General features: G+C 38.7%; 1 protein-coding gene across 1 annotated transcript in view; it reads right to left on the bottom strand.

Annotated features, from left to right (window-relative positions):
- SHANK2 (SH3 and multiple ankyrin repeat domains 2) overlaps positions 1-12640 on the bottom strand; it is a 260064-nt gene that overhangs the window by 222632 nt on the left and 24792 nt on the right. Inside the window, exon 9 of the mRNA XM_059474299.1 lies at positions 10060-10137. Within this exon, the coding sequence (XP_059330282.1) occupies positions 10060-10137 (78 nt within the window). The remainder of the gene's footprint in view (positions 1-10059; positions 10138-12640) is intronic.

Below are 12640 nucleotides of genomic sequence, written 5' to 3' on the forward strand. Positions count from 1 at the left end.
TACAAAAATCCAATGCTGTTTACAGTGGGGCAATGGAAATGTAACATAGCTAAACTTCAATGTATTTATTCTCTACCGTGTCTTCTGGAAAGAAAAGCTCTCCCTAATAAAGCCAAGAGGTACTTGGAGTCTAAAGCCACTTTGAATTTAGTCCCAGCACACCATCAAGCCCACAGCAGTCATCCCCAAGGACATCAGGAAGTTAAATTTAGGTTGTTAAGTGCCAAGACCCTGTTCCCATGCGTGCCCGTGTAGGACACGGCAGCGGGAGGCTCCATCCCTGATAAATGGTGACACAAAAGAACCCAGCACACCCAGCAGACTCAAACAAATCCCGTCCTAAATGGATCTGCATTAGCTGCTCTCATGTAGCGTGTGGATTTTATAACTCTCTCAGCGGGACAGATGGAGTTCAGTTTGGAAAAGCAGGAAGCAATCTGTGTTCCGAATTTCTTTCCCATAGGTGTGGGATGGAAATGTATCGATCACCCACTGTTGGTTCCTTATGCAATTCCAGGAGCCTGCACTTGAAGAGATGTTTATTGATTCAAAGAGCACCACAAGTACCTGGAACTCAAGAGTCCTTAGGAAAGGCATTCTCTTGTAACGTCTGAGCAAAACGTGAAAATGTGGAAAACACTGTTCTGAGCTCAAACCACAATGCACACCTCAGGTGTTTGCCATCAGAATGTTAAGAATTCCAAATGGGTCTTTCTCTGAACCAGCTGGAAAATCCTACACAATTGCCACAACCATTATAACCTAACACAGAACTGCTGGACAATCATGAATTCCTTATTTCACTTCACAAAAATCAAAGGGCAAAGTTTCACCCCACATTTTGTAGTTCCATGGACTGCAGTTGATTTTTGACTTTGAGGCTACGACACAGCAAAATAAAAGTAGCAGAAGCTTCTTGGCTCGTCTCATTAAAAAATAAAACCAAACACTTGATTAATATTCTATTAATATCACTAATTCCCTGTCTTTATCTAACAGTGCTGCTGACTACATAGAATATGAATGACATAAAACATGACCTCAAGGAGATACATATTCTTGCCTTATGGAGACACACATCTACACTTCAAAACTATATTAAAAAATAATTCTGAAGCTGAGATGTAATACATCTATTTAGAAATTTGTCAGAAGCAAATCACTACTTTAGGAAGTTCATTGTTGTGCAGTATTTTGTACATTTAATAAAACAATAATGCTTTTGTTGAAAACAGATCAGAACTGAAAGGTTTTCTTTTATAAAATAAAGTTAATTTTATCCATTTGAAGTTCCCTTTCAGGTGTAACATTTTCAAAATCAGGCAAAACTCACTGATGTAAGGTACGATAGAATAAAGAAGAGCAGTAAAATTGAATTTATTTTCTTTAAATAATAGCCAGTAAAGGTTTATATTAATTGCAGAAATAACCCACATTCTCTACCAGGACAATAAAATGCTGACAATTTTCCTACATTACTTTATAGTAATGTTATGAAGAAATACAAGTGAAAAAAATCATATTCAGCATTTTTCTGCATGCTTCTTTCCTGGACAGAAGAGAACTCAACATTTTTTTAATTATATAATGTAATACAAGCTCAATATTACGCATTTTGAAAGGAATTAACTGTGTATATTAATAGATCTGATGTCCAGTAGATGGCAAAATATCAGCAACCACCACCTTTAATCTTGGCACTGGATTCATTCAAACCCCAAAGTAATTTTTTTTCTTTTTGTTTCCAATATCCACTTTCTATTTCATTGGAGAGCAGGATTAGCTTTACCTTTTGGATGTTTTCTGTCTATTATCTGCTTGAAAGACAATTTCATCTTCGTCAGGTCTCGATACAACAAAGCACAATAATGTTACTATCCTTTAAATAGTCCTTTGAAGACAGTTTCTTCACCACTGATTTTTTTTTTCCTCCAAGAGCATTCTGCTGCTACTGTTCCCAAATTTGCCAGCACATGTTAGCATACTGTGTACTAAAATCTCTTAGCAACAATATCTTAGTGTCTAACATTTCCCTTCTTCCAACTATGATTCACGGAGCCATCTGTAGTCAGATATTGACATGCAGCATCCTAAAATAGGCACCTTACATTTGCTCAACAACTAGTTTTAGCATCTGAAAATATAAATTGTGGGGAGAGGGCCAATATTTCTGTGAGGCTCCTCAGCATTCCCTGGATCATTTCAGCACTGTTTAAACAAAGGCTCGCCACGAGCGCTTCGCCTCAATATCGAGGGCAAAGTATTCGCGCTTTTCCAAACGCCAGCACCGCTTACATAACCCTCTGAGCAATCCCAGGCTTCCCTGGTGAGGACCCCCTCACACTGCTACTCAGGCTGTTTTTAATAGTAATCAAAGACCAGGTTTTCAAGCTCCGAGATCCAAGCGTTCTTCACACCCTTGGAAGCCTCAGGCTCATGGGAAGCATCCCACGATAGGTAGGACAAGGTCAGTGTCCCAGCTGGGTGAAGACAAAGGGACTTCTGCTGTAGGAAATGCAACAATATCCCACACTCAGGAAGAAAATTTACAACCACAGCCTCTCAAGCACTGCTTTTGCCTCCCAAAACTCTTAGCAAGCTTGCCCTCAGAAAATACAGCATCTTCTTTTCAGCTGCAGCAAGTTAACTCTTAACAGCAAAGACTTTGCGTAACCCAAGTTATTCGTGGCAATGTGCTGTGCAGCTCTGTACAACTTAAAAGAATAGCGCTGCACTAAAAATGTTAATTAAATAGGAACAGGAAATGTTAATTAAAAATAATCATATTCAGTAGAATATATTACATAGGAAGAGTTGATAGTATGGCTTTGGAACTGTCTCAGGTGTGAGGAACACACTTTCACCCCAGCGAAATCAGTGGGATTTCATCCACTTCAAAGGAATAGAGATTTTACCCTAAATACTTTTCAGCAATTAATATTTTAAAAACAAGCAAACACACAACAACGTGCAGCCAAATACAGCTGGACTCTATCAAAAAAAAGTATGCTGCAAGCATAATAGCACTGGCACATTTTCCTTGCTAAAATGCTGGGTTTGCTTGCAAGAGATTTGACAGCCCCCATGGGTCTTCTGGAATACACTCAGTAGCCATGAAGCTGTGCCAGGGCTGAGCAAATTCCAGTCAGAATATGAGGAAGGCAATCACTCTGAATGACCTCTTTTCTGGCTCTTTTAGGTCCTGCAGCGTTGTCTTCACAGGACTGGACAGCGCCTAAAATGCCTGCAGGCATCTTTGTTCATTCTCCAGTCTTCCTTACTAAGATTTAAAAGGCAGAACCTGTGTTTTATTCTCCATTGTCCTTTCACGAATACACACAACTGCATTCTTAAAATCTAACCACTCTTCATGAATTAGCCATGACTGAATACCTCCAGATTAAAACTAAGCCTGCATGGACACCAAGATAAAAAAATGTAAGTCCTTTCCTCACAACATGGGAGCAAATCACTTCTAAATCATCTCCTCCCTAGGCTTTGAAATGCAAACTTAACTCCTAGGACAAAAGGAGTCGTTGTTATGCAAGAACCAGCTTGACAGGAAGTGTTGAACTGAATACACCAGCAAGTCGAGCAGAGTTACAAGGAAACATGTCAGGAAGCCTAAAAAGGAACATGCAGGCAAATCCAATCCCAGGCACAACTTCACTGCTTCACGACATTCTTTTATTTCCCCCTATTTCTTGCAAGAAGAAGTAACTCAGATTTTTAAGTTCTCCTACTTTGTTCAGGCTGTATTGAGCCTCCTCCATGGTCACGGCCTCTATTGAGAAATATTATGTTTCTATTTATTCTAAAAGTAGAGGAAAAAGCCTTCCATCTTCTTCCTGCTTCTCTGCTGAAATGCCACCCAGCAAGTTATCCTCAAGCAAGATGCATTTTCCTGCACTCGTGTTTTAATAATTAAAACAAAGCAGAAAAAGCCAAGTGTGATACACACACACATTTACAATTACAGACTCATTCCTCAGGAAAATCTAGCTCAAGCTGGAAAGAGCCATCAAAAGCCAGTTATTACATAATCCTTATTACTGCTACATGGGCAAGCAGCGGTTCCAAAGGAGCATTTACTGAAAGCAGATAAAGCCAGGTTGCAGCATCAGATGAATCAGATAAGACACAGCCAGCAACAAAATTGACTTAATTTTCTTCGTCCCCTCCAATAATATGCTAAATCAAAAAGCCATGAAATGCAATCTTCTCCAGCTGAACTCTCCTAGAAAAAGGCTGAGAACGTGTGTTATTTGCTAGTTTTTGTTTTCCTTGGTGCTACAGGAAACATTGGGCTCAGGAGAATTCAGCTCAAGGGTTTACAGGTCTGTGCTGCTGTCGAGTGAAATCTTCCACCTTGCCAGGCAGCCTTACCTCATGGAAAAGCCAAAACCCACCATGTTAGCAGCTTCTTCCCAGAACACTTTCAGAAAAAAAGTCTTCCTACTCACAGCAGACAGACACTTCCCACTATTTCACAGCAGAAACTTTCAGGGATTCAGCTCTGCAAACACTTAATAATATAGTGTTGCTTCAACTGCTAAACCAAATGGCTGGAAATCCTTTTGGAAAGCTCTTAGGATAAAATGCATCGGTGAACAAGACACTGTGATTATTTTACCTAATACATTTGGTGGCTCCATTCCAAACTCTGTGGGTTAACTACAATAAAACCTTTGGAAACAGCAGTCTAGCAATAGTCCATGCCAATAACATACTCTTATGGAGATGAGATTGCCAACTGCATGCCAGGAATGCTCCCTCCAAATGGCAGTGGAAGAAGATGCTAAGTCTGTCCTTCAGGCACAGATTCTACATTTCTATAAGGAGCAAGAACTTGGATGTAGCCAGAAGATAATGCTGGGTAGCCTGTTTTGAAATACAAAAGCAGGAGATGATGCCACACAGCACTCAACCATCGTAACTCCAAGCATGAATCCATTCCTGCAGGCCTGAAGTGCCCACGAGTCCCACTCACAGATTATTTTATCTCCCAGACAAACTGAATGGTCTTAACATCTCAAAACAACGTGATTTAAATTAGGATTATACAAATCCCCACTGCCTCTTGTACCTTCACCCACGACAACTAACTGTGTCTGAATCACACTCAAGCCTTTCTTACTTTAAGGCAAGAGCTGGTGGTGAACCTTACATTTTACTTTATTTGTCCCCTTTTGTAACTTCTGAACTTTTTTCTGGTGGGATAACAGATTGGCTTCTAGCTACCTCAGAGAGTGCACTTTTCCCAAAGAAATTGGACTGCCTGTGGCAACACATGAGGCATGTCAGCTGGACAGGCCTGACTAAGCACAGAGAGAATGGGGAAAAGGGGAAAAGAGGGGTCTTGGATCATTTACATGGAACACAACACAACAGATGGTCACATGGAGACTCCTCCAGAGTTTGCTTTTGGTTAAAAAAATGAAGACACATCCTGCAGTTAAGTATTTTTAGCGTCTCCAAGCATGGCAATATTTTGCTTTTCTCAATAAAAGGTAATCATGCAATTTCATTCTTTTATGCTTTACTTCCATTTGGCTGCTTTTCTGAAAAATGACAGGGTTAAAACTAAAGTCAGAAGGGACCAGCCAGCACTAAGAAAACCATCCCTGAGTCAGGAGGAATCAATTTTACTCTATTTTGTATCCATATGTATTTTTATGCTCCTGTATCTCCTAATAGTCTCAGGAATATTTCATTTGCCACTACTTCCCCTAATATCAATTTCCACCCTTTCAGTTATTCCCCTTCCTTTTAATTATTATTTTTATTTTAATTATGTGTTTTTAAGAAATTGTGCTGAGTGCACCAACATATATAAAGACTCACATACATTTTTGATTTTTAAAGGAAAAAATCCATCGTTTGTTCTGGGGTGGTCACTTGTATAGATTTATATCTTTTTCTAAGTATGAGTAAGTTCCATTATTTGACTGAAATCAGGAAAAAAGCTGGAAAAAGCTTGAAGTCTGGCTAAAGGCAGAATGCATCATGAGCTCATAGCTGTATTTTTTGCCAACTATACCCACTATTCAGTGATTCATTGTTCACACAGGTGCTTCACAAAAGGAATTAAGATGGAAATAAATATGTGGAAAAAGCAAAGTCTTTGTATAATTCAAGTGCTCCATGAACACAATGGTTCCATACTTGAACATCATGACAGGAAGCATTATTTTATATTTGTGATGATGCCTTTCTGAGGCACCTGATGAAGATTTGGGGTTTAAAATTAGCTAGTCACACCCTTTCCAAAAGAAAAAAACCTGAGAAGAACTTTTTGTCCTTCATCTGTAATTTTCACCCAAGAGAGGGAAATTTAAAATGCCAATAATCTAAATCTAAACTGGGCTTTGGGAAGCCATTCTAGTGAGGCGCTGGAAATGCCCAGTTGTGTCTGTGTTCCCCGCAGCCAGCTCAGCTTCCAAATCCATGGGTTTAGTTCCTACTCCTGTTTTTGGAGCCCCTGTGTCTGAGTCAGTCTGGAAACCAGTTCCCACTGCCAGGTTGTTAACATGGAGATCAGCACACAGGGCAATAAAAGAAAATAAAACTTAACACCACAACATAACACAACAGGGGAGAGAGCTCAAGGAGGGGTGGGTCAGCAGAGCTTTTCAGTGTGAGGAAAACAACACATGTTTTCCCTCGCCCAGGCTCCAAAAGAACTGAATCATTTTGTTTTTCCAAATAACAGAGAGAGCAGGCATGAAAAAATTCAGTTCAAATGATTCAAACCTGGCAAAAAAAAAAAAAAAAAAAGTGAGCAATTGAAAATAGAGGCAGGGCCAACACACTGAAAGGAGCAATTCTACCTGCAGTGGAGCTGGAAGATTGCTGTTCCTCCTGCAATCCATGGGATGTAGGGCACATGGATTATTCAGGCTGGTCTGGGACAGCAAAGGCCAATTATTAGGGACACCTGAGACACAAACCATTCTCAGGTACAACTCTGCCCTTAAAGGTCGCACTAAATGCCACCTCAGAATAGCTGCTCTGTACATGGAAACACATTTGTTGTAAAAACACTGACTAATTATTAGCACTATTAGCTAAAATAGTATTTTATTGCCCATTTGAATTATTCATATGGAGCTGCTGATCACTAAAAGAGAAAGACCTGATAAACAAGGTGTAGGGTCATTTTAACTTACTTCATTTCAACAGCTTGTAAATACTGCTAAACTCAGATTGCTGAGCTATTGGATTAATATTTGCTAGATAGGCAATGAATTATTTTACATTAACGTAGAAGCACAAGAAATGTGTGGAAAACCCAGTAACTGTGGACAGCAATGGGATACCATGGCTTTTCTGAAAGGCTGTTTCTGGAGGTTTTACTAATAAAATAAAACTAATAAAATAGCATGTAAGTTACTTAGATGGCCCTGCCAAGATGGGCTGAGTAAGTGATTAATAAACAGAACTGGCAATATAATATAACGATGTGGCACAAGTTTCATCTCACCTCAAATTGCTAAATATGAAAGACAGGAAAATTTCTGCTGACTCCATGTTCTGCAGACTTTCAGCAATGGGTGACATCAGCTGTACCCAACACCAATTGCTGACTCTATGCAACCCAGGAATGGGTCAGGATGAAACACATCCCTGCAAAGGCAGCTAACACAAGGTTAGGTGCTTAACAGGGAAATACAGCCAAGCTTTTTGTGTGTCCTCAACACCTGGTAATGCCATTCCAATGCTAACTCTGCTGGACACTGAAAAGGCAAAAAGGACACCCAGATCCCAGGTAGGGGGGGTGTGGGATCCCTGAATTAAGTGGCACAGAATTCAGCTCAGATTATTTTTACTTCCTGTCATCTAGTGTATCTATGCTTGTTTTAACAAGCCCTGTGATTTGGTGAGAAATGAGCACGTGCACATTTATTCTTTTGGTTGCAAAATTGCACCGCATTCATTGGACACTGATGCCTGATACAAACTCTGCCACTAATTTTCATCAAAAGAAACAAAGCCTTGGCAGGCCTTGAAAACAGGACACAAATTTATCTACAAATGTCTGGATCCTGCTGTTTCTACAGAATAGTCCAGCTTTCATATCATCAATTTTCTGAGCAGCAACTCCAAAGAATCATCCTTTTAATGTTTCTGAGAAAGGGACATAATGGAGGTGACTCAAAGGAATAGATGCTGCAGCTACAACCACTCTCATTATGTACATATGAGATGCCTCAATGTTCCTGCCTGCTGATTACATGAGCAAACATTTTTAGTATGCAAAATCCTATTAACTCAAGGGGATTCTGCATAATTTTATAACAGCTCCACTTGTGGTGTTTGATCGACTGGGTCAGCAACAGACAGATGGCAAAGAATTAATTCTCTAAGGCTGCTTTATTGCAGGGCTGGCATTGGGGTTTCCTCCACTCACTCCACTGGGATAAAACAGAACTTTTTCTATATTCCCTACACCTTTTTCTGTTCTAAGAGCAAGAATGTTGGAGCTGTCAGCACAAAGAGGAAGACAAATGAAAACTCTTCTGTGTGACATTTACTCTCTCCTATAAAATCCTAAACCAAAAAGGAAAGTTAACTTCAAAAACATAAAGTAACACAATAATCCAAGAGATTACTCTGGAACACATCCCTCCAATAATTAGGGTTTTCTGTTGCTCCACTGATCACTTCATAATTCTGAGGTGCAGAGAAAAGTATTAGCCAGTACTTTGTGAATTTGTGCTTAGCATGTATTTAGATGGAAAATTATTAGCAGTCTGAAAATGGTGTCTAAAATTAAATCATTAATGCACCATTTCCCCAGTTTGAGGAAAGTGGTCCCAAAAGTAAACAATAATCTGGCTGGGACTTATAAACAGAACTCTTAAGCTTATGAGATGCACAACTTAGGCCCAGAAAACCTTCAAAACATGGAGGGAATTAAACTGATAGAGAAATATTTGGCTGAGGTTTTTTTGAAAGCCCTGTAACTACACAAACTTGGAGGAGTTAACTCAGAGACTCACATGGATCCAGCAAAAATTCCAACTGTTTCACTTGTCAAAGCATTGTCCCTTGAATCCTCTGCCAGCATTATCCAAAGTGAATCAAAAGGCAATGGGGAAGACACACCAAGGAAAGACAAATCAGGATTTCTTTTAGTTGAAAAACCCCTTGGTTTGGAGAAACAGCCCCATTCTGTTTCACCACAGCACAGTTCCTGTTAATGTCACTGTGTCATCATTCTTCCAGAAGCACTGATTTTTGTAACTTGAAAAAAATTCTTCTGGCTTTTGTTTGTTGTTTGTTTTTTTTTTTTTCCTGTGTTTTTTTCTTTTAATATTACAGCTTCCATCCTGATTTCTCACATCACTTTGCATTAGGAATGTTTCTCTGACATCCAAGCTAATTAAGCCTGCTTCAGAAATAAGGGCCTGAGGTTGTCAGCCATACCTCACAACCCTTTGGACAAACAATTCTCCTCCATTTGGATTTTTAACTAGGCTTACTGGAAGTGCTTTCATATCAGAAAATGGAGACAAAATTTTGACTAATCAAAAGCAAGACTTCCATTTTCTTTTGGAGATAACAGATGGCAGCTTCAGCCTCTAACGCTGACAGTGCACTAAGTCAATCCCATGCCTGAAACTTAGCCCATCTCTTTGGCCTCACATCCAAGGAAGGATGAGTTTCTTTTTGGCTAAATCAAGAGGAGGCAAGCAACCCAAAGTGCTCAGACAATCCTTGGACCACTCTTAAACAAATCTTGGATCTTTCTTACATGATACCGGAGATCAGTAAAGAGCAAGGCACATCTGACTGCAGGAAACCAAGGATTTCATCTTCTGCCACCAACAGCTCACAGAATTCTCAAACTCATTAACAGTGTCACCTAAGGGTGTGTTCCTCTCATTCCTAATTATTCCAGGATATCTCCACTTAGTGAATTAGATAAAAACCAAAGTCTTCACTCACTTCCACACCTGTGTTTAGCCTTGTACGGTGTGACTTCTCCCCCAAACCCAAGTTCATTTGATGTTTTCTTCCCAATATTTCAGGGGGAAGAGGTATTTCCTTTTTTACCTGAAATGGAGACTGGCTGTTGTAATTCTTGATCTCCTTGTTGGCTCCCCGGAACAGCAGCACCCTTGCACAGCTCTCCTGAAAATGATGGAAAAGAAAACTTGTTCATAAAGATCCTTTGGCACTAAGAAGACTGTGGATGCTAAGAGGTTATGAGGTGGTTGGTCTATATTTTCATGATAAAAATAAACCAAATAAATTATCTGAGAACTTAAATTGTTAAAACAGCATTTTAAAAATGACAGGGCTTCAGGTGTTTTGCAGTATATTAGAAACACTAGGCAAGTGTAAAGAAACATGCAGGAATACAACTAGTAAATACCTTATTAAATTTCTAAGCAACTGTACTGACAAAGTTCCATATTTGACAAATCAAATTTTTCACAAATTTGACTCCCATATGGGGTTTTTGCCTACATTGTTGCAAAAACAGTATTGTTCACAGAACTGGGATGAATTATATCCTTCCCTCCTGCTAAAAGTTAAACAAAGCAGTTTTACCACTTATTTTGTTGGGGACTTTTTTCAACCTGTCCTCAATATTAAATGTATGATTATTTTTTTCACAGTACACATGAAATTCTTTGATCTGCCCATACACTCTACACTGACCAGCCTTATTGCCTCTCTTTTCCCCTAAAAAATGCTAGGAGTTACAGCACTAGGAGCAAAATTTGGCTTCAGATCCTCCAAACTGAGAAAATCTGCGAAGGAAATGACTTAAAAACAATTTAATTTGGCCAATACAATGCATTGGTTAAATCATTGCTCTCCATAGCTGTTAAATATGACTGCCCACAATCTGGTAGAAATTCTTGGAGGTTCTGAGTGGATTCTCAGAATTTTTGATGATTCCTGTATGGACACTGTTTCTTACTTGTCATCTTTAATGTTTATCTTATTCACATTTCAAATCAATTCACATTTCAAAAGAGTTTTATATTCCCTCATTGCAAACATTGTTCTTAATTTTCTTTTGCTTTCTGTGTTGTCTTGATACGCTATGCTATGGAGTTCTACCTAATGAGGTATTTGGATGTGCTACCCTTCACTTTGAACAGCAAATTTGCAGTCATAGAAGAAAAAGTACATAATTTAGGTATTTTAGTGACAGAAATGAAGCTTATTTACTAGACTCTGAGTCACAGGTTAATTTGCAGAAATTATGATTGAAAATCATTACTGTCATTGTGCTTTCTAATTTCTCACGATGGATTCTTGGTCCCATTAAGTCTCCCCATCACAGGGCTGCCCTAAATGTATCTGGAAAGGAGGTTATCCTACCTTTTCCTCAACTGAAAAACAACAGAATGGATCAAGATGGTAAATTAACAATTATCTCTTAGATTATAATTTTTAATGATATACAATTAACTGAGATAGAGAAAATGCAACTAAAGTGCAAATTGCTGTGCAAGCAAATGAGACTATCTCTAAACAATTGATCAATGCCCAATTTTAATCAAGAACTTGAAGATATAATAATTATATTGAACAATATACTGTATTTATTGGGTGATTATTCATTTGTTTATCAGAATAAATCACCCAACATTACAACATCAAAAGAATTATACATTCAAAAACTCTCTACAAATTTAACTGAGCTGCCTGCAGTGTAACAAAAACATGCAAAGGGATTTATTAATTAAATGATTGTGACTCGAAAGCTTTTGCCAAAAGTTGTCAAAGAGCTGTTCAACATTAAAAAAAAATGGGTTAAGTATTGCATTTGTTTGTTTATTTATTTTTATTCTTTTGAATATTCTTATTCTTTTTTATTCTTGCTGAATTTTAACTTTTGAAACAAACAGAAGCAATATTAACTTCACATTTGCTCCTTTTTGTTTCCTCCCCATCTGTCAGATTGTATTTAATTTTAATACTACAACAGCCTTCATCTCAGATCCAGTCCTCCCAGTGAAAGAGGGCACATTTCATCCCAGAAAAAAACAGACTTACTGCATGGCCATGGAATAACTTCCAAAACCAAGAGTTTATTCAGATCAGGACTTCGGTGACATCCAGGAAAACAAATTTACCAACTTCAGAAAGTAAGCAAAGAAAATTCCCCAGGGAAACGGGAAGGGAAGATCAAACGGGTAACGACTCCATCTACAGGAATCTGGAGGTAACAGGGGTACTGCCGTCCTTCCCATCCTCTCCAGCTGGAAAAGGCAGCACCGTTCCTTCCACATGAACCAGTAACAACTTTCCATTAAAAAAAAAATGCACTGGCAAAATCAGCACAGGTTAAGGTTCACAGCACTCCAAGGGAAACTCTGTATTTGCACATACCTGATGAAGGAAAACAGAAGGACAACAGTGCAGGCAGAATATGTTGAAGTTCTATTCACCAAGCCAAGCTTAGTGACTGTGTAATATTTGAAAATTTGTAGATGCAGTTTCAATTAGAGTCCAAGTCTCCTGCAGAATAACTTCTACTGAGGTCAGGAAAACACATCTGTTCATGGAAAATGCTGTAATTCTACAGGATTTCTCTAATTCCCACCTCATACTGCATAAACTTTGCTAAAAGTGTATGGTCTTGAAAAATGTCCAATTATCTCCAAATTTTTTT

The sequence above is a fragment of the Ammospiza nelsoni genome, chromosome 6 (assembly GCF_027579445.1).
Source record: "Ammospiza nelsoni isolate bAmmNel1 chromosome 6, bAmmNel1.pri, whole genome shotgun sequence".
NCBI lineage: Eukaryota > Metazoa > Chordata > Aves > Passeriformes > Passerellidae > Ammospiza > Ammospiza nelsoni.